General features: G+C 31.0%; 2 protein-coding genes across 2 annotated transcripts; both read left to right on the forward strand.

The window, feature by feature from the left end:
- The first annotated feature begins 3,887 nt into the window (after window positions 1-3,887).
- Window positions 3,888-6,163, forward strand: LOC130818122 (probable aspartic proteinase GIP2). Its single transcript, XM_057684166.1, has one exon. It carries the CDS (start codon window positions 3,966-3,968, stop codon window positions 5,265-5,267), a length of 1,302 nt encoding a protein of 433 aa, XP_057540149.1. The 5' UTR covers window positions 3,888-3,965; the 3' UTR covers window positions 5,268-6,163.
- A 17,620-nt stretch (window positions 6,164-23,783) lies between these two features.
- LOC130818109 (guanosine deaminase) lies at window positions 23,784-27,263 on the forward strand. Its single transcript, XM_057684148.1, has 5 exons — window positions 23,784-24,255; window positions 24,789-24,848; window positions 25,824-26,014; window positions 26,764-26,868; window positions 26,954-27,263. The coding sequence occupies exons 1-5, from the start codon at window positions 24,240-24,242 to the stop codon at window positions 27,140-27,142; spliced, it is 561 nt and encodes a 186-aa protein (XP_057540131.1). The 5' UTR covers window positions 23,784-24,239; the 3' UTR covers window positions 27,143-27,263.
- Window positions 27,264-27,908: the final 645 nt, after the last annotated feature.

Raw genomic sequence — 27,908 nt, forward strand, 5'->3', positions numbered from 1 at the left:
TCCAACTCTTACACATTTATTTACACACTCTAAATCACTTACAAAAGTTAACCTTCTTCTATACTCCTAACACTCTTTTCATACAATTTAATGAACTACAAAGTTGCACAATCCCATTATAAATACCCCTTTAGCCATGAGATCACTTACACCACCGTCTTCGAATCTTTCTAACATTCTTTTTTATATTTTCACTTCATTAAAATCTTACGACCTTAATACCTTTATTATTAGTTGAAGAAATTCAAGAAGATGGAATTTAGAACACTGATCACTTACACCACCATCATCAAATCTTTCTAACATTCTTTCTTATATTTTCACTTCATTAAAATTTTACGACCTTAATACCTTTATTTAGCTAAATCATCATCATTTTGGAGCATTATTGGGTTATTACTTTGGGTACTTAATTTATTATTATTTTTAAAGTTTGGATTTATTTTGGGAGCTTAGAAGATCATAATTATTTTGGGATTTTGGATTAATTATCTTTGGAGCATTATTATCTATCTTGGAGGGTCTTATTTCTGATTATTTTTCTAATTAATACTTAGTACCAATCCTTAGTGTTAGTATGATATAACTTCTTACCCTAGTCTTTATGTGGAATTTTACATTATATTTACTTTATAATAATATGAAAAGTATGAAATACTTTGAGTATGTTTAAGTGAGAAGTTAGCATAATGAAATTATGATTAAGATTATATTAAATGTGTTTATACTAAAAATATTTTTGGTATGTTAGTAACTTTTGAACATGTTTAGGAAGTTGGGTGAAAAATTATGTAGTACTATTTATGTTATAAACTAATGTCAATATGTTTATGAGTTATGTAGGAATGTTATTTAATTTTTTATGTTAGGCTTTTTTTTTATTTAGCCTTGAAACTAGTTTATAAGGTAGTAAGTTATTTATGAATATATTTTTATTAAGTATGTTTATGCTAAGAATGTTGTTATTATACTTTATTTCGATATTAAAGTTCATCCTTAAAGTTATACTACAAATTTCTAAGTTATTGTGTAAAGTTTCTATTTTTTATAAGTGGTTATGTTAATTATTTGAATCTAAGATTTATTATGCTAAATTAAATTAAGGTTTTGTAAGTGAAAAGGGCCCCAAATTACTCATAGGTCGTTCGGCCACTATCATAAAAAAAAAAGAATTTGATTTACTATTTTAAATTATTACAAGCCATTTTTGTGATAATAATAAAATAAGAATTTAAAAAGATGATTTTGAGAAATTTTTATAAGTTATTAAGTATTAGTGTTTTTCTTGAATATATGAGATATTTCATAATCAAAAGTAACTTTTAATCACTATTTAGTACAAAATATTTTATTTGCTAACTATTTGACCAAAAGTTATGTAAAATGATATAAAAGTATTTTTAGTAAACTTGGCGCTCAAACTATGTGTGAAATATTAATTTTGTGAAATTACAAGTTTTACTTGTTTTATAATTGGAAATATTGACTTTTGTGAAAATTATGAGTTTGACTTGTTTTAAAACTAGAAATATTGATTTTGTGAAATTATAAGTTTTATTTGTTTTACAACTAGAATGTTCATTTTTGCAAACCTAATAAGTTTAGTTGTTTTTCTAAACTTGAAATATTGGCTTTTGGTGGACTTGTACAATTTTGGAAACTTGTCCAAATGATATAATTTAAATTTGAGTTTTGATTAGAATATTTTTTTTGTTTTTTTGAAGAAAACTAAAGTTTTATTTATTGTAAAGTTGGAAATGTTGATTTTGAGAACATCTTTAAAGAGAAATAAATTTTTGTTGCTACTTGTGGAAAATATTAATTTGGAGACTATTAATAAAATATTAAGTTATTAGTGTGAATTTAGTGAACTATTAAAAATAAAGTTATAAATAAAATTTAATGTGTAAAAATTTAATAATGAATGTATAAAGACATAAAGGTTAATTTTACGTTATGATTAAGAATTTTATTAAATAAAAGAGGTTATCACCTGAGTTGATCAAAGTTAAAGTCAAAGTCAAAGTCAAGTTATAGTAATAAAAATGTGATGTACTCGTGTGAATGAATATTGATTGAATGACCCTGATAGTAAGGTAATGTCGAACTATGGACTGGCATGTAAAATCCCGGTGCCCGTGTTGGCCGGCATGTAAAATACGGTGTAAGACAGTGGGTTAGGTACCTATCATGTAGAGCTCGAGCATAAATTGTATTGGAGGGGTGACGACTCCCACCACAGTTAGGGTTTAGGACTACGGTCCTCACCTAATGTAACAACCCAAACCAATGTAAACAATATAATAATATTGTCTACAAAGCATAGCGGAAGACTTATAGAAGTCTGGGCTAAATCCAACCTGTACCTCGATAGCCGCAGTAAACCAATATCAGAGTTGTTCCCAGTTACTAAGTGGAAACAACTATTTTTGTTTTTTTTGACCTGTTCGTAGTTACTAATTGCGAACAGCCCCAAACCTCAAGTTTGAAATTTTCACGCTTACTTTTGGAATAAGTTTGAAAAATAGTTTATTTTGTTAATTTTTTTAATTTTTTCACTTAACCTTTTCAAATTGTCAAAATTGATTGAGATTAATATTTTTGGATCATCAATATGGGCTTGTTGGCATTATTAACATTTTTGTATTCTAGATGCAGCCTTATATATAACATTCACCAATGTAATTCGAAGTGATAAAAATACAAAAAGGTAAAAAAAAAAAAATAAATCAAATCAACACGTTGATCAGCATGAGAACGACTACATAAGCTTTTTTGATAACTAAACATGACGTAACACTATTCATGCCACAGCCCACAACCCACAAGACACGATAAACACGATATATAGGTCATCTAGTATGACATTGACATGACTTTCATGGTTAGTTATAAGCCTTTAAGTCAAAATTCTATTGTTCCAAACCGCACTAGTCAAATAATCTGACACGTTTAATGTACGACCCCCCTTTTCAATTGTTTTTTGATTTTTTTGAATAATTTAAGGAGATTTGATTAGAAATTATCTCAAATTGTCGTTGTATTTTGAATTTTCTAAGTTTTTGGTTTACAAATTTTAAGTATAATTAATTATTTTTTGAGTAATAAAAATATTATAGAATGAAATTGAAGTGTTTTATAAAAATTAAGTTCATGAGCATCTTAGTAATTTAATTAAAAAAAATAAGGATAAAATGAAAAGGGTTAAACTTAAGAATTGGGTTTATTAAACACCAAACACGGCCAATGTTGAATATGGAGTACAATAGAGCGAAATCACGGTAACACGGTTGGCCTTGTATGTGTAATTAGTTTCAGTTTCACATGCTACACACTGATTTTGCCTTTCTAATGCGTACACAATAAACATGTCCATCACGCAATTTGCCACCTCTACAAACTCCAAGCTGCCATCTTTAATGCAAACATCAATTCGTTGACTTTGCTAAATTTTCTTTATTATCTTTAATTAATTTGTGTAAATTTGGATATTCAGATGAGTTTTTTGATATAATACTTCATTCATTCGTTTCGATTTACTTGCTATATTTGCTTTTTTACACAGTCTAATACACTAATTTAATTTTTAATATCTTTAATTATGTATAATAATAAAATATAAAAATTTAATATTAATAATCTTTGTAATGAGACGAATCAAATAAGATCTCACTTGACTATGTTTTAACTTATAAATTAAAAATTAATCACAAATTAAAAGTGATAAATAAATAGTACCATTTTTTCTATTGTTGCAGCTAATATGAACGAAGGAAGTAATATTTTAAATCAAGTTAATTTTTAAATATAGGTAAATGTCTTGATAATTTAATTTTAATTTTTGAATACGAATATTTTCTGATGAGATAGAGTGATACTCAATTTCGATAAATCGAATCATTACCATTTAAAAGCAAATACTTTTGATACCTATTTTCATTTTCCATAACCCAAAGCTTATTGATATGGCTTTCTCCATCCCATACAACATCTTCATCATCTCGATCCTCCTCCATTTCCACTCCACCAAATCCTACTCAACATTCCAACCCAAAGCTCTTGTTCTTTCAATCTCAAAAGATCCAACCACCCACCAATACACAACCAACTTAACCCTAAGAACACCCCCAATTTCCCTCCCCTTAACACTCGATTTGGGTACCCAATTCTTATGGGTCACTTGCAATAGACTGTACAAATCCTCCACATACCACCCAATTCCATGTAACTCACCCAAATGCATGACCTTACCCAAACCCACAATCTGTAAAACTTGTAGGACTACCCCTAAACCCGGATGCAACATAAACACTTGTAGGACACTCACCCTTAAAAATCCCATCACTAATATCAAACCACCCTTAGGAGGAGAACTTTCTAAGGACATTATCTCAATCAATTCTACAAACGGGTCGAACCCGGGTCAAATAGTTACAATACCCAATTTCCTCTTTGTTTGTGCACCTCCTTCATTAGTACAAGGCCTAACAAAAGGAGTACAAGGGGTTGCCGGATTTGGAAGGTCTAAAACTTCTATCCCAAATCAGTTTTCCTCATATTTCCATTTCCCAAATAAGTTCTCACTGTGCTTACCTTCATCCGGGTTCGAAACCGGGGCCGGGTTCTTCGGATCCGGCCCGTATAATTTCTTCCCGGGTATAGATCTCACTACATTACTGTCTTACACACCTCTGTTAACCAACAAAATCAGACCCTCAGATTACTACATTGGAGTAACACAAATCAAAATCTTTGATCAAAACGTACCAATCAATAAATCCTTACTTTCTATAAATAGTAAAGGCTATGGTGGAACAATGATAAGTGTTGTTGATCCCTACACAATGATGGAAACTTCTATTTTCATGGCGGTTTCTAGAACATTCAATAATGAGCTTACTAAAAATGGTCAGGTTAAGAGGGTGAACCCGGTTGCACCATTCGAGTTTTGCTATGATCCATCAACACTCCCTTTTACACGAATCGGGCCATTTGGGCCCGATATTAACCTGGTGATGCAAAGTGAGAAGGTGGTGTGGACTATTTCAGGGCAGAATTACTTTGTAAGGGCAAGTAATGAAGCTTATTGTCTTGGTTTGGTTGATGGTGGAAAGAAGCCAAAGGCATCAATTGTGATAGGTGGGTTTCAATTGGAGGATAATTTTGTGGAGTTTGATGTGGGTAAGTCTAGGATTGGGTTTAGCAACTCTTTGTTGTTTAGTCGTGTAAGATGCTCCAATTTCAACTTTACATCTACTAATGTGTAGTTGTCCGTTGTCAACTCGGATATTCCTTTCTGCCTCTGATCACTTTAAAATATCATTATTTAACTTAAAAATTTATTATATATTGAGTTGAATGATTTTATTTCGGAAAGATCGAAAGAGTTTATGACAAGTTATTCATAATATGAAATTATGTAAGAACCGAGGGAGTATATGACGAGTTATCAATAATATGTATTTTGTTTCTTTTAACTTGTAATTATATTATTATGTTATTAAATTATAACTTGGTTAATCTTGATTTGGGTCAATGAAAAAAGTGAAATGGGGAAAGGAGAAGATCACGATTCACAACAAGCAATGGAACATAAGATTTGATTTTATTTTATTTAATGTTGGTTTTTTTGCAATACATTTAGCTATGTATAGGAATGAAAGGGATTGGAAGTAAATAGAAAATCATAAGACTATGGAGTGCTCGAACAAGACAACTTACAACACAAGGTAATAAGACTATGTAGATCAGCATATTCCATGAGAAGATCAGCAATGTATTTCCTTTTGAGACAATAAAGACCCAAGTGATGTGCAAAAACTACTTAGTTGCTTTGATTTCATTTGTATCATTGCCATCTACACGCAATTCATCTACACATAGAAGCACAATAGTTATGTCAGTTTTCTCAGCTTTAACAATGGGAGTATTTGGCAAAATAGCTTATTGAGTAATTTTAGCTTATTTTGATAAAATTAAAGGGTTGGATGGTCAAATCAGCTAATGCTAATGTTTGGTAAATTAGTTGGTTAAAACAACTTATTGTTATGAATAAGCCGTTTTTGAACAAGCTGCTCATGGCAGCGGATTTAAAATCAGTTGGTCAAACCAGTTATTAAAATCAGCTGGTTAAATCAACCACTATAATCAGCTATTAACTACCAGCTATCAGCCGTTTGTCAAACACCCTCAATGAGTAATCTTATCCAAAACCAACGTAACACATGATTATATACTCCAATTTATAACAAGCCCAAAATCTCTACTTTGACATCAAAATTCAATTCAATCCTCAACATACTTTAAATCAAGTAATTCCTCGAATAGTTTAAGATAACAACATAATCAACAAGCATTCATGTACTCGCTCCTCACAATCACCAATGTTTAAGACTCAATGAAACCACTCACATGAATGTCCACAGCTAGCGAACCACAGTCGCCATGACGCCTATAAACCGAGTCGATGCATCCTCCAACGCAACTCGAAACCCCAACCACATGCATTCCATAACCAACTAACACTGAACTAACATCAATTAATGACCACCATAACCTTACTAATCTATATCTAATGATGCAAATCAACAAATGAATTAAAACAATGACTTATTTTTAGCCCCAAAACTTCAAAATGAGTCTCTAATAACTAACCCAACTAACCCAAAACTTAAACTGATTCTTGAGTCATCTTTCAGTTGAGTTAATCTCATATTCATCATAAAGGCGACTCGATACAGTTGGTCTACTTTTTGTTGCTCTACAAGCTGAGGGATGTTCATCATCTTCTCTCTTATTTTTTCTCTATTCTCATCAAATGATATACTATCTTTCTTTATTTATCTACTATCATTTATATTTATTAGTATCTTATTAGATATTTGAATTTTTTTCCATAATTGGATAATTTGAATTCATATATTATTTTTGAATCTTTGGAAGATTTTTTAGCGAAAAAATACATCAAACAAAACATTTGCAAAAGGAAATAGGATTTTTATAAAATGTTCTAAAATATAGCAATATGAGTCTCATTTTATAAATTTCGAAAAAATTATGACCAATAGTGTATTTATTTATTCAGGATTGTATTTTGGTAAAAATTAATTATTAGATACTTACAAGAAATATTTAAGTTAATAAGGATGTGACATCTCATACTGCATGGTTTTCAAAAACATCACATAGGATCATTGTTAACGTCAAGGATATTGTCAACAATACCCTAACTTACCATATCAACCCATAATTATTTGGAATTCTAGTAATATTTTCCTCAGTTCTTATGAATTTAATAAAAATAAATGTTCAGAAATTAGCAATATTTCAAATTTCAAAACTCAAAAAGGGCAAATAAAAGATGAATAAAATGAGTAAATAATAAAAGATTTATTCTAATGAAGAAAAAAGAAAGAGCCTTTTCCCTAAATATAGCTTTCTTAAAAAATATTTTCCACTTTACGTTTGTTCCAAAAATAATTCCTAAAATACAGTCCACGTAGGACAGCCAGGGAAAGAATTATTTTTCCTTTTTTTTTTTAACAAAACCGCTACTTCAAAAAGTGGTTAATTTTGGAAAATAAATTAAACCGTTATTTCATAAAGCGTTTTTCTTTTCTATGCATGGGATTTAAAAAAACAAAATAAAACATATAAAACCGTTACATAAAATGGCGGTTTTATTAAGCTACAAATTCCTGTTTTCAATTTCATTCTCCCTTTCCTCCTTCACTTGATTTGCGGCTGTGTACTTAAAAAAAATTCTCCTCCCAATCTCTTCTTATTCACAACATCACTCACTCAACTAAATTAATCAACAACATTGCAATTATCTCTTTGATTACTTGTTCATTCTCATCGACAATCAAAGGTATCAATCTAACCCTAATTTTTTTCAAATTTGCAAATTAATTTTTTTGTTCATGATTGTTCATATTTTAGCTTATAATAGTATGGTTGGTTGTTATATTATCTTAATTTCATGTATTAAGTGTGCATTTTACTTATTTTAGTTGCATTATATGATTTGTTTTGTATGCATATCAAGTGTTTGGTAAAATGCTTCAATGAAAATTTCACCAATTTTTTGGGTTACTTTCATATCTTTAGTATATAGTCATGATATTATTATTATTATCCTTCAATTTACTCATATAATGATAAAAATTTATACTTGCCTTATTCATTCTTGTATACAATAAAGTGTATGTAATGTCACATGGAAAACATGCTTGTTTGTGCAGAATATGGATCATTATCCTGTTATAGTGTATTGGGGGTGGAGAAATTAGTTATAAGGAATCCGATGTGGTGTATAATGGAGGTTTGAATTCAGTGATGTTTATCCATCGTCAACATACGACTTTTGAGGTATTTCTTAGCAAAGTTTGAATTCAGTGATGTGGTGTATAATGGAGGTTCGAATTCAGTGATGTGTTGTGAAACGGTCGCATTATTATGCGATTTCATTAGTCGTTTTTAGCGTCTAATTTTTTTTATATATTTGTTCGATACTAATTATAATTTAATTAATGATGATAGTAATTTGAAAAATCTCTACGATGATTTGAAACTTGTTAATTCGTAACGTGATTATGAATCGTAACAAGTAACGTAAACTTTGGAGGTAAAACTTAAACTTGAGCAACTACCCATAACAGTTTGAGAAAATTTTAATTATTACTCGAGCATGTTATTTAACCATGATGGGAGTAAATTAAAGCTTTCATACAAATATACAAGTGATTTTTAATATGAAGTACAAGTTACATAACATGTTACATGTATAACAATTTTTACCCAAACTTTAAACTGTCTTAGACAAACTTTTCTTACACCATAATAGACCAAATTGAGGACAGAAAGCACCCCAAATCAGCCCCAAACAGCAGCCAATATGGCTGTCCCCAATCCCCTTAGTAGCTCCTTGTTCACTTACACACTCAAGCCAATCACACTACCCTAAATCTCTTTTGTTCTACTCAAAGCTTGTGCATCATTACAAGCATGCAAGAGGCAAATATTTAAAGAAAAAACACTCTATTATCTAGATAATGAATCAGCCATAAACCCCAACACATTGCTCCTAAGTTCATCCATTAACAAACACTATAATCCTTCAAACTTTCAACTACTAAAACACCTTCTTTTCTTATCAAATCTTCTTCAAAAATCAATCTAAAACTTTTGAAAACTTATGTTTGTAAACTCAAATCTCCCATAAAAATAATCTTCATTTCAAGAGCTTTCCATCGACACCAAACTTGAAGAAATTCATCAAGTATAGAGTAAGTTATGTTCATTTCTTTCTTCCACTACTTTTTGTTAGAACTTGTTTATGTAAAACATTTTATTTACAATAATCCTTTTATAAACTAAGATCATTATAAAATGGGTATTTTATCTCTAAGACTAAAAAAATCATCACTTAAAATCTATAAATGTAACACCCTAAGAATAGGTCGAACTTTTGAAAACACCCTTTATGAAAAACATGAGCCAAAACCTACTCATGGGAGTGTTACCGCCACATCTATTTCTAATAAAATAAATGTAAAACTTAACGACTAAGGAATAACTTAATAACTTTAAATCCAACAAAGGGTCTTACAACATAAGAAAAGACTGAAACGTAATCTGTATCCATATAAAATTTAAACAACTTAAGGTAAAATTTAAACTGAAATACGACTCTAATAAAAGCTATATTTCTAAGTGATCCTCACTCCACGATTCCCACGCAATCAATAACCTGCAACATAAGAATGCAAGAAAAACAAGGGAAAAACTCACATAATCAGAAAATTGAGTAATTCCAACTCCATCCTGTGAAACGATTAAGTTGGAAAATAGTTTTAAGTAAATAAAATATAACTAAATTGAAAATAATTTTAGAAAATAATATATAGCTGAGTTTAAAAGAAAACAATTTGAAAAAAACAATATATATAATATCACATAAACCAATTTATTAATTTGATATTTAATAATGACAAACACATAATCAATTTTTAATTTGAAGGAACGAAAACGCCAGTAGACTGAGGCTTTACCCTTATATCTACTTCATCAACAGGTCGTCACCCCAAATAATTCAAGGCCAGCAGAGTAGTCTCAGAGAACCCTAGTGTGCACACCCCTTCTAGTTGGATCACAAGAAATAGAAGGAAGACCAAACATCGTATCAAGTATCAGAAATAATAATACCTGTCGGCAGCTATACTAACCAAACAGGATAGCCTGTTCATCACCCTTATACTTGGATCACAACAAATATAAGAGCTTCATTTCCCTCGTGTTACACTTTACGTGATTTAATATATTTTAATAATTAGTCGCGAGCACACAAACATATAATCAAACATACATTACACATTTTATTTTATAATCATAAATTTTCCCAATAAATATATATATCTCAAGAATATCTAATTGAAATCTCATTTTTCAAATCACCATTCTAATATCAATTGGTGGCAATAGGAATTAATATTATAAATGTTTCTCCTTTAAATTCAATCGCATTTAAAAATCATTATTAAAATAACAATATAACTTTCATCAAAATAATAATATTATAAATATTTCTCTTTCAAATTAAACTGTATCTAATTTCGTTATTAATATAAATTTTATCAAAATAGTAATTATAAATTCAAGTTTGACAAAAATAATTGTAAAATATAATTTGAGAATATATAAAATATAACATCATATAAAATAATGTCATATAAAATCATGCATCCTATTTAAACACATTAATTATCACTTAGCACATAATACTAACGATAGTCCTAATTAGATGGACATTGAGAATTACTTTGTCACGCGATCCTAGACAATGTACGCTCCTAATAATCTCTGTCTACGAATCCGCTGTCTACATGAGAAACTAATATATCTCAATTTAATACCCCGATCAACCCATCGAAATAAATAAATTAATTAAAAGACTCCTTTTCCTTTTATATACTTTACTTAAAAAGAATAATTTTAAAGATGTAATTTAAAATTGTAAAAGTAGTATAAAAGAGCAAGGATTTAAATAACATAGTTAACTCATTTTATTATAAGATTTAAAATTATAAGTGTTAAAAGAAAAGAGAAAAAAAAATAAAGAAATCATGATTACTAAAAAAAAAAGAGAAAGGTGGGTTTTGATCCCAGGATACCCACGAAAAGAAAGAAGAAAGGGAAGGAAGAGAGAGAAGGAGAAACGGAGAAGGAAGAAGGAGAAGGTGCCGGTCGGCGGTGGCTCTGGTGGCCGCTGTCGCACGCCGGTGGTATCCTGGTGACTGCCGTATCGCCGGAAAACTAAGGTCAGAAATAAATTTTTTTTTTCAAATACAAATGTGTAATTTGGATTGGAATTGGTAGAACAATATTATAAAGAGATGAAATTACATACCTTTAATATTAAAATCTTGCCTTTTCTTTGATTAAATTTTAAGCAATTGGAGGATGGAGGAAGTAATTTGTAGAAGAAAAAGGAAGTGTGAGTAATAATGTGAATGAATTAAGGGTAATTGATTTAATTTATAATAGGTAAGTGAGGTTAGTTATAAGATTTAGAAATAAAAGTGGGAAGTTATTTGTTAATGGGGAGTTATTATTATTTTTTTTCTATTTTTTTTAAATTTTTGAAATTTATTTATTTATATATTATTATTATTATTATTATTATTATTATTATTATTATTATTATTATTATTATTATTATTATTAAAAAAACGGATTACAATAAAAATCGGCTATAATAGAAAATAAGAATATATATTTCAACAAACATATATATTTTCTTACTTTAAGGAATTAAGTAAAGGTATGGGACTAATTAAGTATGTTGCTCAACATAATAAGTATACTCTAAATATGTTAAAATCATCACAACAATTAGTTTAACAACTGCAACTAAGGAAAGTTAAGTGCATGTTAGAAATCCAAAATTATTATTGATTTTTGGATGAATGCAATGTGTTTAGTTGAAGAGTTGGTGTTGAGATTTAAAGGGCAACGACCCGAAGTTGAAACCAGTTCTAAGAATGCATAGAAGCTTGCGGAATATTTATATAGGTTTGGAGTCGAGGTATGTCACATTGGGTGATTTTTAAAGGATTTAAGAACAAGTTGGGGAAGTTTGTGTATCAAATTGTTTTTTAAAAATAAAATTTCCAGAGAGAAGTTCTTAAATCTTGAAAAATGATGTCAAAATGATAATTTTGAATATGAAATAATTTATTACATGTATTATTATTGTGGGCATCATACATGTTAATTTTATGAATTGTTGTATGTTTAAAGGCATGTTTAACACAACTTTGTGAAAGTTATTGTGATGGAAATGATGATATGAACTTTGAAAATATTTGAAATTCATTTTAAAAGTAATTTCCAGTAGCTATATGTTAAGAAAATCTCTTGAATATTTTTTGTTGAAATTTATTCGTTAAATTGATATTTTAATGGACTTCAAGGTGTTAAAATACTCTTATTATAAAACATGGTATTAGATAAACTCTTGATCATCAAAACTAATTAATAAAACCATTTTATAATGTCTCCAATAAGATTTAGCCAAAATATATTTAGTTTGGAATTTTTCATGATTTTTAAGTAATTGTTAAATTGTTTATTGGTATATTGTAAAATAGTAAAATATAAAATAATTACCAAATAAAGACATATTGATTTGAAATTTTTATCACATGCTCATATGGATAGTAACTAAATTGATAAAAGTTTGGGAAGATTTTGTTGACGTTTAAAGACCTTAATAATTTTTAAGATATATGTTCAAAAATTTATATGGATTTTTGTGACCATATATGGACTTAAATAAATTTTATTCGGTTTATCGCGGTAAAATAACGATATTAATTATTAAAAATTCCCCACATGATTTTTAATGGTTATTTAAAATTTTATACCCCTTAAAATAGCTTCTGGAATATCATAGAATTTTTATAATATTTTATTCAAATTCAAATAATTTTAAACCTATTATATTCTATTTCTCGATAAAATGTCTATAAAAAATAATAAAACATCATACATGAATTTCATAAGTTTGAATGGCCTAATAAACATATTATATGACTTCTGAAACTTTGTTATAATTTTATTAAGCTAATTATTAATTATTTACTAATTTATTAAATTAATAATAACTTGTTTAATTATTAAAGAGTAATATTGATAATTAATTTTGAGTAAAATAGAACTATATAAAAAAAAAGTTATAATTGTATTAGTAACCTACTTCCTCGTAGTATGAAATTAGTTTATCATTTATAAATTTTATGGATTTAAGAATTCATTTAAATAACGATAAATACCTAAATTATCGAAAGTAATTGTAAAATCGTTATAAATTGCCATAACCAATTATAATATGATGGGACAACCTTAAATTCATTTTAATTAAGGTATAATGACTTGATTAATTTGGGCCTTGTTGGAGAATTAATATGTATTTTGTAAACCAATTATCGATTTTATTACCGACAAAACTATCTCGTATCTAAGAAAATAGTGTTTTATGAAATCTTCTGTGATAATGATTTTATAGACTTATGAACTATATTCTAGTTGTTTTGAATGAATTTCAAAACTCTTTAAAGTTATATTTACTTTAAGAAGGATTGAAACAAAACATTTTAGTGGTTTTCTAAAAAAAATCGTATTGAACTTTAATCACTTTTTGTTAAGATGCATTACCATATATGTTAATGATATCCCAATATAATACAAAGGTTATGTTTGATGATATGATTATGCTAAGCATGTTTTACCCATGTGGGAAATATTATGATTTGATTTTGCTAAGTCGCAAATAAAGTATGTTTTGCTATGTTGCAAATAAAAGAATGTTTATCATATGGAAAAAGTTGAATTTTTAACTTTCAAATGCTATTGAAATTACAAGATGTATATTATATACAAAAATGTTTTAGCCTAAATGGCGGGTACATATGCCACAGCAATGTTGTGTGCATGATTAAACGACTCACCAATGCTGAGCGTGTATTGTTCACAATACCATTGTATTTCACTTGCCGAACATGTCGCGGACGGTAAACCGACTATCAAACGAGTCACAGGATGACTCACAGAGTACCCATGCAAACTTATGATATGAATTTGAAATTGATTTGGATCCATTGAGATCTTATGATTTATGATGAAAAATGAGAATTTGAAATGACTATGGAACCATTGAGTTGGGTTTGAATGATAATATGATTTATCAAATGAAAAAGCATATTTCAAAATGAATTTACTCAAATCAAAAAAAGTTTTAATAACTTGTTTGAAGAACACTCGTGTGTTTATAATCGATCTTTTTGCTGATTCTATGCTTTGTATGTTTTTCCAATGGTTTTGTTTTTAGAGTAAACCCCTATGGCACCTCAACGGAGAATAGATATCCGAGCGGAAGATGAACCCGAGTTGGAGTATGACTCCTCTTTTTTTTAGATCTCTTTATTGTATTTAAGAGACTATTAGTTTAGTCGTTTAGGTTTGGACTATTTTAAGGATGTATGTAACGGCCCGGTTTAAGTGACCCGGAAAAAAATCATGTGAAAACATGAATCCGGCTCACAAACGGACGCAAGGAAACTCATCCTTACTCGGATCGTCAACGTTCCAACGGTAAAGGAATATGGTCAACAAAGAATACAGCGCCAAACAAAACAAAACCAAACAAAACAGCGGAAGTCTTTACATACAACTCGAGAGCCCACCGGCCTCTAGACTAGCTAAAAGTTGTACGAGATAAGAAGAAAACATCATAAACTTTGGTTACATAAACTGAGGTATTTAGACTCATTACAAAGTAAGTCTAGACTTGATAGTTACGGGTTCTAAGCTGAATCCTCACTCCAGCCCCCTCCTGCAGTTAACCTGCTGCACGTCGTATGATAACACGTAGCAGGTTCCAAAGAACAACCAAAAACACGTCAGAGACTTCATACATATACAAAACAGGTTGAATACAAGCATTGTGTTTACCCTAGCATGCAAAGGCTCTATTATGTAATCTTTATTCATTATTTCCAACCTTGTAACGTTGCCCGTCCTGTTCGGGTCGTACAAGTCATATTTCAAATTTGTTTGGTGGAATACACTTGGGAGAGCAAATCCCAAGGCAACCACCTACCTAAGACGTTGCCCGTCCTGTTCGGGTCGCCAAAGGCTAAGTATGCATACCCCCATGGTGACCATAAAGATCCCTGAATGCCATGGGAAAAATAGTTGATAGTTTTCCAATTTATTTGTTAACCCTTTTGGGTAACATATCCATAAATTCTCAATTTCCACATAATTATTTCATATTATTTGAGGTGTCTAATCCTTATGTGATTACAATGCCTTGATTAGGAATAAAACAACATTACTTGCACAACCATATAAACAGTATGGTCTAAGCGTGTACCTTTGAACGTTGCAAACACACGTTGTTCAAGCACAATTAAAATTTCGCCCTCTTATGAAACGAGATCCTAAATAACACAGAACGATCACGTATTAGACCGTGTTTACACATTTAATCCACTCAATACCATTAAGATATCACTAAGACTTGATAATTTCAAATGTTTTCATCAAACTCCTAATAGTTCCAAATTTTACATTCTGACCAGAAACTTTTATGGCCATTTCGGACAGTTTAGAAAATTCAAATTAAAAATCCGACTACACCGCTGCGTCCGGAACGCATCAATTACCTTGGGTACCAAATTTCATAATTTCTAGCATCCAATTACTATTTTTAATTATTTTAAGCGTTTTAACGAGTTTTAAAACGCATCGGTTAAATAAAACAACAACGCAACATACCCAACACTCGGATCGGGGCGCCACTACCGAGGCAGCAGCTGCTGTCCGAAAATCCTTCTACTTAAACTATTTTTTTTTTTTTTATTTTATATATTATTATTATTATTATTATTTTTTTTTTTTCTATTTAAATTATTTTAAACCTTTTTAAATCTCCACACCAAAATACTCCTAACCAAAAACCAAATTTACATTTTACTAAAATAAAACAAATAAAACCAAATCTCCTACCACACAATCCACTTGATATTTCCACACATGTAACAATACATAAAATCCCATCAACAATCTAAACCATCATCAAAATCATAAAACTAGCAACTTAAGACATACTCATCCACAAGATCCTTCAAGAGCAAATTAAAGTTTCATAAACCATGATAATTAAATTATATACTTGATTCTCTTATCAAATTAAAATTTTGTAGAGAATCATACATCATCATTTTAGAACCAAAACATATATATATATAAGGACAATCCTTTAAACAAATCAAATTTTGTTAAAGGATTTATAAACTCATGGATACCTACCTTACTTAATTCATACATTTAAAATTCCTACTAACAAATTGTATTTTAGTTAGAGATATGTGAACCATAAAAGAAATTTATTTAAATATCAATATTAACTTAATTCTTTTAACAAATTAAACTTTGTTAAAGAATTTAAATCAAAAGAAAACATAACCCAATCCTTTTAACAAAATTGAAGTTTATTAAAGGATTAGTAGAGAAAATTATATATAAAAGAATGTATATTCAATCCTCCTAAAAATCATAGGATATCATCATACATAAAAATATACTTCACCTGAGAAATCTTTTTGAATAAAATTTATAATAACAATTTAAATAAACTTACCCCTTGAACAAAAGATTGAATTGAACAAGCCAAAAGAAATTTTTTTTTTTTTTTTTCCTTTGAAGCTGCCGAAACAAATAAGGAACAAAGAGAATTTTTTTTTTTTTTTCAGAAATTTTTGTGGAGAAATGAAATTGGAATGGAGTGATTATGTAAGGTATGGCAAACTTAAATCAAAGCATAGGTGTGCACTAATTCCTAATTATGAGAGGAGTTACAAAAACTCCTCCCATTCCACACAAACCGGCTGCCCCTTCCAATTTCCCCCTTAATATTTTTTTTTTAAATTAATCATTTAATTAATTGAGTAATTATTGTGTTATTATCACAATTGAAACAAAACATCATGCGATAAAACTCGTTACCGTTAAAATTAACCTACTTTGTTACTTATAATTAATTATGTAAAATAATATAATTTAATATCACTTATTTATTTTATTTTGTTATATTTTATTTTATTATATATTATTTATTTTTAAACCCGATAAATTACGGGGTGTTACAATGTAATTTGAACTTTGGACTTTTTTCGATTTGGTTGTAATTTTCCTTTATTTTGGACAGTTAAGACTTCTATTATATTGCATTGGTTTAACCTTTAAGTAACCCCTTAATTGTGTTGGCAAAATTAAGCTTCCGCTTGATTAATACTAAATTTCAATTAGTGTTTGCCTTCATAATTCGAGACGGTTACATGGTGTATAATGGAGGTTTGAATTCAGTGATGGTAATGTCTATATGTAACAGATGTAATGGCGATGCCGGGCCCAGTTGATCCATCAGTACTTACGCTTCAGACGACCCATCGAAGCGTAGGTGCGTGGGAGGGCTTCACCTCCCAGTTGGTTACTCCTCAACACTACCAGACGAGTACGAGCGATTAGGAGGTGGATGATAGAGTTTTAGAGTTTTTTGAGTTAGTAGATTTTAGTTATATCCATAGGTTGTTAGGGGGCGTTTGGAGCTCGATCGAGCTCTTATCACTGCGTTAGTGGAGAGGTGGAGACAAGAGACTCATACATTCTACCTTACCGTTGGCGAGGCAACGATTACTTTACTAGATGCCGCAGTTATACTAGGATTGTTGATTGAAGGACAAGCAATCATTGGTCATCGAGAGGGACATTGGCCAGCATTAGTTCTTGAGCTTTTGGGGATTTTTCCTGAAAACCCTCAAGACCCGACGAAGATGAAAATCATCACTAGATCTTCGTTGAAGTTGACTTGCCTTGGAGATCGTTTCGGCGTACCTCACACAGTGTTTTATGATACTTGGATATATAACACAATGTTCATTAGTTCGCAGCTAGCTTCGCGTATATCTTTCGAGGTCCCACTCCCCACATACTCTAATCTACTACCGAGTCAGGCGGGGTATGATTACCTCATTCCGATTCCTCACACCACTAGGGATGATGAGACGTTCCATACTCCTTCTTCTCAGGGTTCGGGCCACTGAGGTAGCTCTTCTGGAGGATCAAGTAGTCGGTCCTCAAGAGGTTCCGAGCGTTCATCTACCCGAGGTCGGTCTTCCAGATCTCCATCATCGTCCGGTGCTATGTCGCCATTTGTTCCTCCAGCTTCCGTGTCCACTCCTCAACATCCATCGCCACCGCATATGATCATTACATATCAGCGTGTTAGTTAAAGACGAGCCCCAGCTCTAGATGTCATTGCAGAAGCTGACGAGTCTACACCATCCTCATCCATTGGTGCGCGCAGCAAAAAGGGGCGGGGATTGTAGTTTAATAGACTTTGTATGGATATTTTATATGTCTTGAATTTCTTGTATCGCTTTGGATGATTGTAATATATGTACGCGTTATTTTCATAATTAATGTTTACGAATCAAGCTTGTTGTTAGTTGATTATCATATAGAAAGTATTGAACTAGTTTAATGCAGGTTGTACTAAGTATTTATGGGAGTTGAAAGAACAAGCGAAGTATTGCAAGTCTATAGAGTAAACCTGTAACAACCCGACTTACCGTTGACTGAGTAAATAGGGTCATCATGGGGTTCATTTCCCAAGAAAACTGAAATCACACTTCCAAAACTTGAGCAAAGGGGTCACCAGCTCTTTAACGTAACTAACTCAGCTAAATCTCAAAACAAACATTTAACTAAAACACAAGATAATCATACAATTCTCTACAAGTCCAATATAACCAACACAACCAAATCAAATTTACATTTATTTAAAATCCTAATACAAAACTACAAGTTCCTACGTGTTCAACTCAATATGCACCCTTGGAACCTCTAATCACCTCAGCTAATCTATTATTTCCGACTGGTTCCGATCTGTAGACAAACTAAAAGTTGGAAACCACAGAGGGTCAGATTAAACTGAATGAGAAGTAACAATCCAAAACAACAAAACACAATAATTCAAATCATAGGTTTAAAAGCAACATCAATTTCCTAGATCTATATGCGCACAGGGAGTCTAGTTTAAGAGGTGCCCCATAGCTCTAAGGCTATGTCGCTCTCGGGTGAAGCTAATCAATATCTGAATGACAATTCGCTTCAAAAACAGGGAGCGGGGAACAATGTTTCTCAACTCCGTCAATGACCAGCTCGCAAGCCCGATCCATTGACCATATCATAATATCAACATAAGCATTCACAACAACATTTCTCTCACAATTTCCAATTCAAAAGAGCTTTAGTAAAAAGTTTATTTTTCAAAAATGTAGTCTGGCCAGACCCTTTAAGGGACTGTTATTACTCACCAAAAAGTACGCTTCAAGAAGCTAAGTCTGGTACTCCGTGATTACTAGAAGGGCTCCTCGATGATATCGCCTCCTGAAGCATAACAAATATAGCATCACAACAAAGCATACGATACCATTCAACTAATAATTTCCACACGAACCCTAGATACTTTCAAGAACAACCAATCAATCAACATTTAACCATTACCATAATTTGAAATGGTTAATATTACATCCAAGAACACTGAACTAACCACAACTAAATCATTTGAATAATCTACTACTAAAATCATAGCTCGCATTTAAATTCTCATCATCACATAACTCACTAATAACACATTTCCCATAAGTTTTCCAATTAAGCACTCATCTAATTAACTCATAAATTCCAAGATTCATCAAAATTTAGGGTTTGATACATGGTAAAGGAATATAAAATTGAAAGTATAACAATGAAACTAACTTTAAAATGAATAAGAGCATAATTATTAAGGAAAAGTAAGAAAAGAAATCAAGAAGGACTACCTTCTGCTTGCAGCAGCAAGAAATGGGAAAAAAAATCAGGTTCAATGCTTTATTTTCGGCTTGGATTTGATGTTTAATCAACAGGACCAAAACTCACTCAATCCTTCCCCAAATCGGCAGAATTCTAGTCAAGGGAGGAAGATTTCGGCTGCTTCTACACTTATGGTGGTTCGAATTCAGAGAAAAGCTAAAGATAATGCTGAAATAATGTGTCGAAAATCATAGAAAGAATCGAGTAGATTATACCTGATTGGCTTTAGTTCGTTACTTTTCAAAAAAAATCAAGCGAAGGACTACGTTTCTTGAAGAACCAGGAGCGAAATCAGATGAATAACGACATTGTTGCTTCGAAATTAGATGAAAGGGATGGTGTTAGGGTTGTGGCTTCCTTCGAAGGTCGAAGACAAAGAAGACGACGGCCACTGTTGTTCTTCTTGCGAAAATCAGAATCAAGGATTTAGAGGGAGAATGCGAAAGAATCAGAGGAAGGAATCAGAGGAAGAAGAAATTAGAGGAAGAACATGACTCTGATTCTTCCTTTGGGTTCCAACAAATGAGAGGGAGAGAGAGTAATAAAGGTTTGATATTTTTTATTTTTTTAAAATTTTTTTTTTCAAATTAAAAGAAGAAAAAGAGAAAAGAAATTAAGTTTGGAATATTTTTATATTATGTATATATAAGGTCATTTTCGTAATAATAATTCTCTTAAACTCACTCGTCTTAATTATTAATTTCTCAAATATTACAAAACCGCTACTTGACATGGCGATTTATATAGCACATTGTCATGCACAAACAAAACCGCCATCTAAGGTGACGGTTTGCCCTATATAAAAAAAAAATTCTTCTTTGTAAAACGCTGCTTGATTTGGCAATTTGCTCTTTCGGATAAACCACCACCTATAGTAGCGGTTTTTTATTGCAGATTTTGGAAAAAAAAAAAAAAAAAAAAAAAAAAAACTATGCCAGACTATATATTGGGAAATAATTTTGTAAGATAACTATATTAAGGGAAAAGATACATTGGTTAATAATGAAGATAATTAATCGTTAACTCTGCGTTGCATACTATCAACGCCTAATTATTTTCAGCAAACTGTTTTCCAGAACAAGCACAAAAATCTAACAAACTACTCTTCTTCTTAGGTTTTCTAGAAATCAAAATTTTTTTTGGATTTAAAATAGTATTAATTTCTCTATCGCTCAAAATCTTTTTCTTCCTCTTTTCTTCTTCTTCTGCGTCTTTTTCTTTGATAATACGAGCAGTCTCAAATTCAAGAACCTTCAATAACAAGCTTCCTTCTCCAACCAAAACATTTACCGGCGTATTTCCAATTCCTTGAGCCACAACCTTCATCATCGCCTTCAATTCTTCCTTGTATTTCTGTAAATCGACAGTCGGATATACATTATTTTGTTCTTGCTCTTGATCAAAAGCGATTGATTCAATTACTTTTCCTTCAATCTGATGCAACGATTGGAATCTTTCATTTGCGCATGTCTGGAATGTTTCTGAATCTTCGATGAATCTGTTTATCATCGGACCGTCGATCATTAACATCGTCTCCATTGACTTTTAGGTAACAATGCGAATGAGTTTTGTGGAGGATTTCAAAGGTTTTTGTTAATGGCGTTTGTAAACAGAGAGGTTGTTTATATATATAATTAACACAAAGTTAGTGAACAGAAGCCGTTTTATTTTGAAGGGTAAGAGATGGCTATATATGTAGCTGAGAGGTTAATGGCTAAGTTTAGGGTTAGAGTTATAATTATAAATATAATATTGCATGGGCCTAGCTAATTTGCGGGCTTATTCGGTTACAGAAATTGTTGTGATACACGATCTTTTCGAAAAATGCATCAGATTTATGGGTTAAATAATCCAATTAATACAAATTAAATAGATAATAAGAATATAGACTTCTTGTTTTGAGACCGTGATTTGAGGTCGCTTCCTCAAGAGACGGTCTCTCACAAGAATAGCTAATTTAATTATTCTTATTGACTATAATATTTTATAAAAAATAATAAAAGTTAACTGAGGAGCTATATGCCTATATATATCCATTATATTGTAAATAACAACATTAAGAAAGTAAAATAAAAATAAAATAAAATATTTTAAATGATTTGCAAAAAAATTAAGAGTAACTTTCTTAAATATTAACATTAAAAAAATTTTAAAATTGACTTTTAAAAGATATATATTAGAAGGGGTGAATTTTTTTGGTGATATTCACCCTACTTAAATGGAAGACTATATAATCATTAAATCGGAAGTATAATGGTACTGACGTACAGTATTATATTTTTTGTGAAAGGAAAAATTCATATTATATTATAGAAATGACATGAATATGTACACTTTTTAAGTATTTATGTACATTTTTTAACAAATGTTTAAATATTTACAAAATTATCGCTCGAATTTGTATAGCATTTAAACTTTTATGCACACTTATTTTGTAAATTGCCACACGAATTTGTATACCATTTAAACTTTTACAAAAATACAATTTGTGTATTATAATGGGCCTCTTACTAAAGTTAAATTTCTTCACAAATTGTTGTGTGAAACGATCTATTTGAGAGGTCGTCTCTAATTGGATCAGCCCAAATTATTTTTTAAAAAGAAAAAATAAATAATATAAATACAAATTGAAAACTAATGTGTAATGCACAATTATTCCATGAAGTTTAATTATGATACCTCAAGTAAACCTTTAGGATAAGTCCAAGTAGGGATTCACACTACGTCAAGTAGATATTTAGTATACCTCAAGTATGCATTTAGGATACATCAATCATGTATTTGGAATACCTCAAGTTGTGGTTTTACAACGTATCAAACATGATTTTTCATCATATCAAGTAAGGTTTTACACCATGTTATGTTGGGATTTAGAGTATGACAAATTGGTGTTTAGTGGACATCAACTAAGGGTTTAATGTAACTCAAGTAGAGTTTAAGAAGTGTCAATTAGGAGTTTTAGGGTTTAGAGTACCACAAGTAAGGGTTTGTGGTACCTCCAGTATTGATTGAATGTAAATGAAGTAGAGATTAAGAATATATAATGTGTTCAATAGGATTTTACACTATGCTAAGTTAGAGTTTAGATTATATCTAGTTGGTGTTTAGGGAACTTCGAGTAGGGGTTTAGTATACCTCAACTAAGAGTTAAGGTCCCAACGCATATTTTACTACTGCATTTACAAATTATTAATTATGATTATATTATAAAATTTAGTTATTTGGGATCCTAAGTGTATTAACTCAATTGGTAGAGCACTATGCAATTACGTAGAAAATGTAGGTTCAAAGCTATGTCCTACCTACACTATTAATGGTCACATGTTTAAATTAAGTACATTTTCAATGACAAATATTATATCTCTCTAACTTGAGGTATCCTAAATTCCTACTTGACATATCCTAAATATTTTCTTAAGATATCCTAAAATCGTACTTGAGGTATCTAAAATGTCTACTTGAGTCTTGAGGTATACTAAATGTCTAAATGAGGTATCTTAAACCTCTACTTGTGGTAATTTAAATGTCTACTTAAGTTATACTAAATGCCTAATTGACATACTGTGAACTCGTACTTGACTTATTCCAAATGCTTACTTGAAGTATCCTACAATCTTACCGAGTAAGCGTGCAATTACTCAAATTATCCAGTATTTTTTATATTAAGTTTTAGTGGGTTGAGCTTTCTGTGACATCTTTTAAAGAAACAGTCTTTCAAAGAAACAATATCTCAATAAATGAGCTAAAATTTCTACATATTTAACTTGGGCCCTGGATGGTGGCCCGTTTAACCTACCCCCAAGGCCGGGTCATTAACAAGGAAGCGACCACCACCTCTACTTCTTTTGTCTCCCCCAGTTTACCATCTCCAATTCTCCACCACCACTAACAATAGTACAATACCATTACCATTATTTTAACATCATACCCTCTTTCTCTCTCTTCCCCATCTCTCTCTTTCTTCCTTTTTTGTGATCTCTACTTCAACACATTCACACTTTTTTGGAGTCTTCTTTCTTTATTTCTATTAAATACTACTTCCTACATAAAGGAATCTCATTTTTCTTTTTCTTCCTCTATTTTATATAATAATTTTAATTATATTCAACTATACTCCATATTTTTATCATTCATCTACCTTTTTATTCTTTAGTATAAATCAATCAATTCCTGAATCTCCCGTTGTTTTCTATAATCTTCATTCTAATTATTGGATACCCATCTCAAATTTTTCTTCATTGTTAATCTCAATTTCGGCCATGGGTGATGCTAATGGTGCGTCTAAATCTCCAAATTTACTGTTAGTTGAATTAAATTGGGGTTATTGATGAAATTTATATTTAATTTTAATGGGTTGTTAATTTTATCTATTTATTTTATTGATTATTGATAAATAGGTTTTTCATAACCTAACCCTTAATTAAATCGTTTGATATTGCTCACTTACTACTAAACCCAGATGATAATTTATTAGCTATTATGTAATTGGCTTAATTTGGCCATTAAAGCCTAAAAACAAAAGTACGACTTCAAATTGTGCTTGATCAGAAATTGGGCTTCCTTCATTTTGCAGAAATTGGTGTAATTGTCTTTGAATTAATCATGTTTTGATTATAAATACATGATAGATCCTCTTATAAGTGTAGTTTTTGATGGGTTTTTCCCATTTTTGCTAATGAACTTTGATCACTCCTTTTTTATTGGGTTAATAATCAATTTTGATCATATTTGATAGATTTGAGTTCTTTTCATATAATTTTGATCATATTTGAATGACTTGTGTTCTTTTCGTTTGATTTTGGTCATAGTTGTTGAAGCCAAAGATGGAACCATCTCTGTGGCCTCTGCATTTGCTGGTCATCAAGAAGGTAATCACACAAATCTAAAATATCATTTTCATTCCTGAAACATTACTAATTACTTTGGTTAACAAGTACTCCCTTGGTTTTCGTTTGTTCTCCCCATTCAATTTTTTGTGGATACCAATGCAAACTTTAAATTCAAATAATTTAAATTGTGAGTTTTTTAAATTCTAAAAAGTTGATATTTAGAAAGTATATATTGAGACGAATCTATCAAGATCCCACATGAATATGTTTTTGCTAAATCATAGATAACATTTGACACTAAAATTCGTAAAGTCTATCTGAGAATGACATATGAAAATGGAGGGAGTAATATACAGATGAGCATTGAGTTTTGTGGGTGATAGTACTTTTTATATCTTTCTTGTTAGTATAATTGTATGAAGTATTACTCGGACTCGTGTACTAATCAGCAGTGGCAGATCTTGGGTCATGTCATGAGTTTGAGGGGCTAAAATTAGATCTAAACAAAAAATTAGGGGGCCAAGATCCGAACAATCAGCCTATAGTTTAAAAATAGAACTCGTAACCACTAGGCCACTTCGCTCTTTGGTTTTATATAAAGAGTTCACAGCCAGTCTCTTTGAGAGACGTCTCTCAGGTAAAACCCGGTAAAGCTTAATTAAACAAACAATTAGGGATGGTCTCTCAAAGAGACCGTCTCTCACAAGAATTTGTGAAGAGTTAAAGACCTAAATTTTTTCTTGGGGCCAAGCCCCTTTGGGCCTGGTCTAAGATCCGCCTCCGCTTATAAGCTACTGTGTCAATTGTTAGTCACAGATAGAAATCAATGTTGTTTGTGTACAGTAATAGGTCAACTTTCAAGTGTTTTTTCTTGTAAGTTTTTCAAGAATTTGACATAGGTAAATGAAGAATCCGAGTAATTTAGGCTTTAGGAACATTAATGTGAACTTTTTATATCTTCATATTGATCATAATGTTTGATTGTTTTCCACTATTGTTTGGACCATTTAACAGCTGTACAAGACCGAGACCACAAATTCTTGACAAAAGCAGTCGAAGAAGCTTATAAGGGGGTTGACAGTGGAGATGGCGGTCCATTTGGCGCTGTTGTTGTTTGTAATGATGAAGTAGTCGTCAGCTGCCACAACATGGTGTTGAAGCATACCGACCCTACCGCCCACGCAGAGGTTACTGCCATAAGAGAGGTTAGATGACTAGCTCTGTGTTTCTATTGTGACTTTGTTTATCTGTATGTCTTATCCTCCAATCTGTCAGGTACTTCCCGCCTCCCGGGTGGTTGTGTAAAGTGAGTCACTGAAAACTATCGAAGTCGTCATTTGATGCTCAAAATGTTTTCTCATTTGATCTGGATTTGTGAACAAAGATGTTCGATATTATTATGAATATCTGTCATACAATTCTTTTAAGTCTAAAATCTTATACTCCACATTACATGAGATACTTTGTATTCACAAAGATTTATATCCATGATCGAACGTATCTGTGTGTTTTTCTTATCCCGAATTGTCGATTTATCGTAAAGATATGCTTCTAAAAAGACATTGTCTACTCTTTTTTTTTTAATTCCATTTTTTACTTCAAAAACATTGTAATTGGCAATAAGTATTGGATGTGCGCTAAGAAATACCATACAGGCACCCACTACATCGGAAACACTCACTTAGGTCTTCTTTGATTCGTTTTATGAATTCGCGATTCTATTAAAATGACCTAAATAGCCCAAAATCGACCATAAATGGCTTTATTCGATTCGCAATTCGCGAGAAGATTAGCAAATCATGTGACATTCAGACCTACTATTCTTTTATGTGATATAACGTATTGCAGATTTTCACTATAGAAGTGATGTCCGATAACATGATATATCACATAAAATTATGATCTTTCTTGATCATTTGAGTACTTCAAATATTAACTCAATTGATTGTTTCAGGCATGTAAAAAGCTTGATCGAATCGAGCTAGCAGATTGCGAAATATATGCATCCTGTGAACCTTGCCCGATGTGCTTTGGTGCTATACATCTCTCAAGAATCAAGGTTTGTGTTCTTGTCCCTCACCGCCTTTCTTCGATGATTACTCCGAGAATCTGCTGTTCTTAGTTTTTCATACGTTTATAAGCAGAGACTAGTGTACGGAGCTAAAGCTGAAGCCGCCATAGCAATCGGTTTCGATGATTTCATTGCTGATGCATTGAGGGGAACCGGAGTTTACCAAAAGGCTAACCTCGAAATCAAACAAGCCGACGGAAATCAAGCTGCCATTGCTGAGCAAGTATTTGAGAAGACTAAGGCCAAGTTTTCCATGTACTGATAATTCATGTTTCTTGTCCTTGAGAATCTTTAATTTGCAAGTGTTAATAGCTTCATGGCTCACAATTACTAATAATAGAAGTACATTCTATGTTTTATAATGTTTCTCTTTTTTCGTGTTCTGCTTGGTGTAACATAATTTGTTAGCTTAATCGCTTTTTGAATTTACAATTCGTTCAAATTTGCCTAAGAATAGCCTAAAACTAACCATAATTCGCTATTTTCGATTTGCGATTTGTAAGGAAATTAGAGAATCATGTGACAGTAATTATGTTGCATGGATGGATGTACACGTAACCAATAAGCTTAGCCACATAGTACATAGTTTCGGGGTCAACTGATCCCATTTAAATTTGTACATTTTGAAATTTTTGATAGATATTACAATTTTTTTGTTGAAATTGACTTACCTAAAAGTTTAGAATATAATTTGACGCGATTACAAAATATTCAATATTCTTCATTGGCTTAGGGATCAATAATTAATGGGCTGCAATTATTTTCTAAACAATTAGATAATTGAAAAATAAAAGCTATCTTTTTAATATCATCTATTCATCTTGTCTTTGACACCGTTAAATATTTCATGTGTCCTAAAGAGTAGAGATGACAAATAAATGAGTGTGGCATGCACTTTTTCATATTCATACCTACCTAAAATTTTCGAATGATCAGAATAGCTTATAATAGACATTAATTAAGGAAAGCAAGAACAACATGACTTTTTAATGAAGTTCTACTTTCTACTGAATTACTCAAAGACTAAC

This window comes from Amaranthus tricolor, chromosome 7 (assembly GCF_026212465.1).
Source record: "Amaranthus tricolor cultivar Red isolate AtriRed21 chromosome 7, ASM2621246v1, whole genome shotgun sequence".
Lineage (NCBI taxonomy): Eukaryota > Viridiplantae > Streptophyta > Magnoliopsida > Caryophyllales > Amaranthaceae > Amaranthus > Amaranthus tricolor.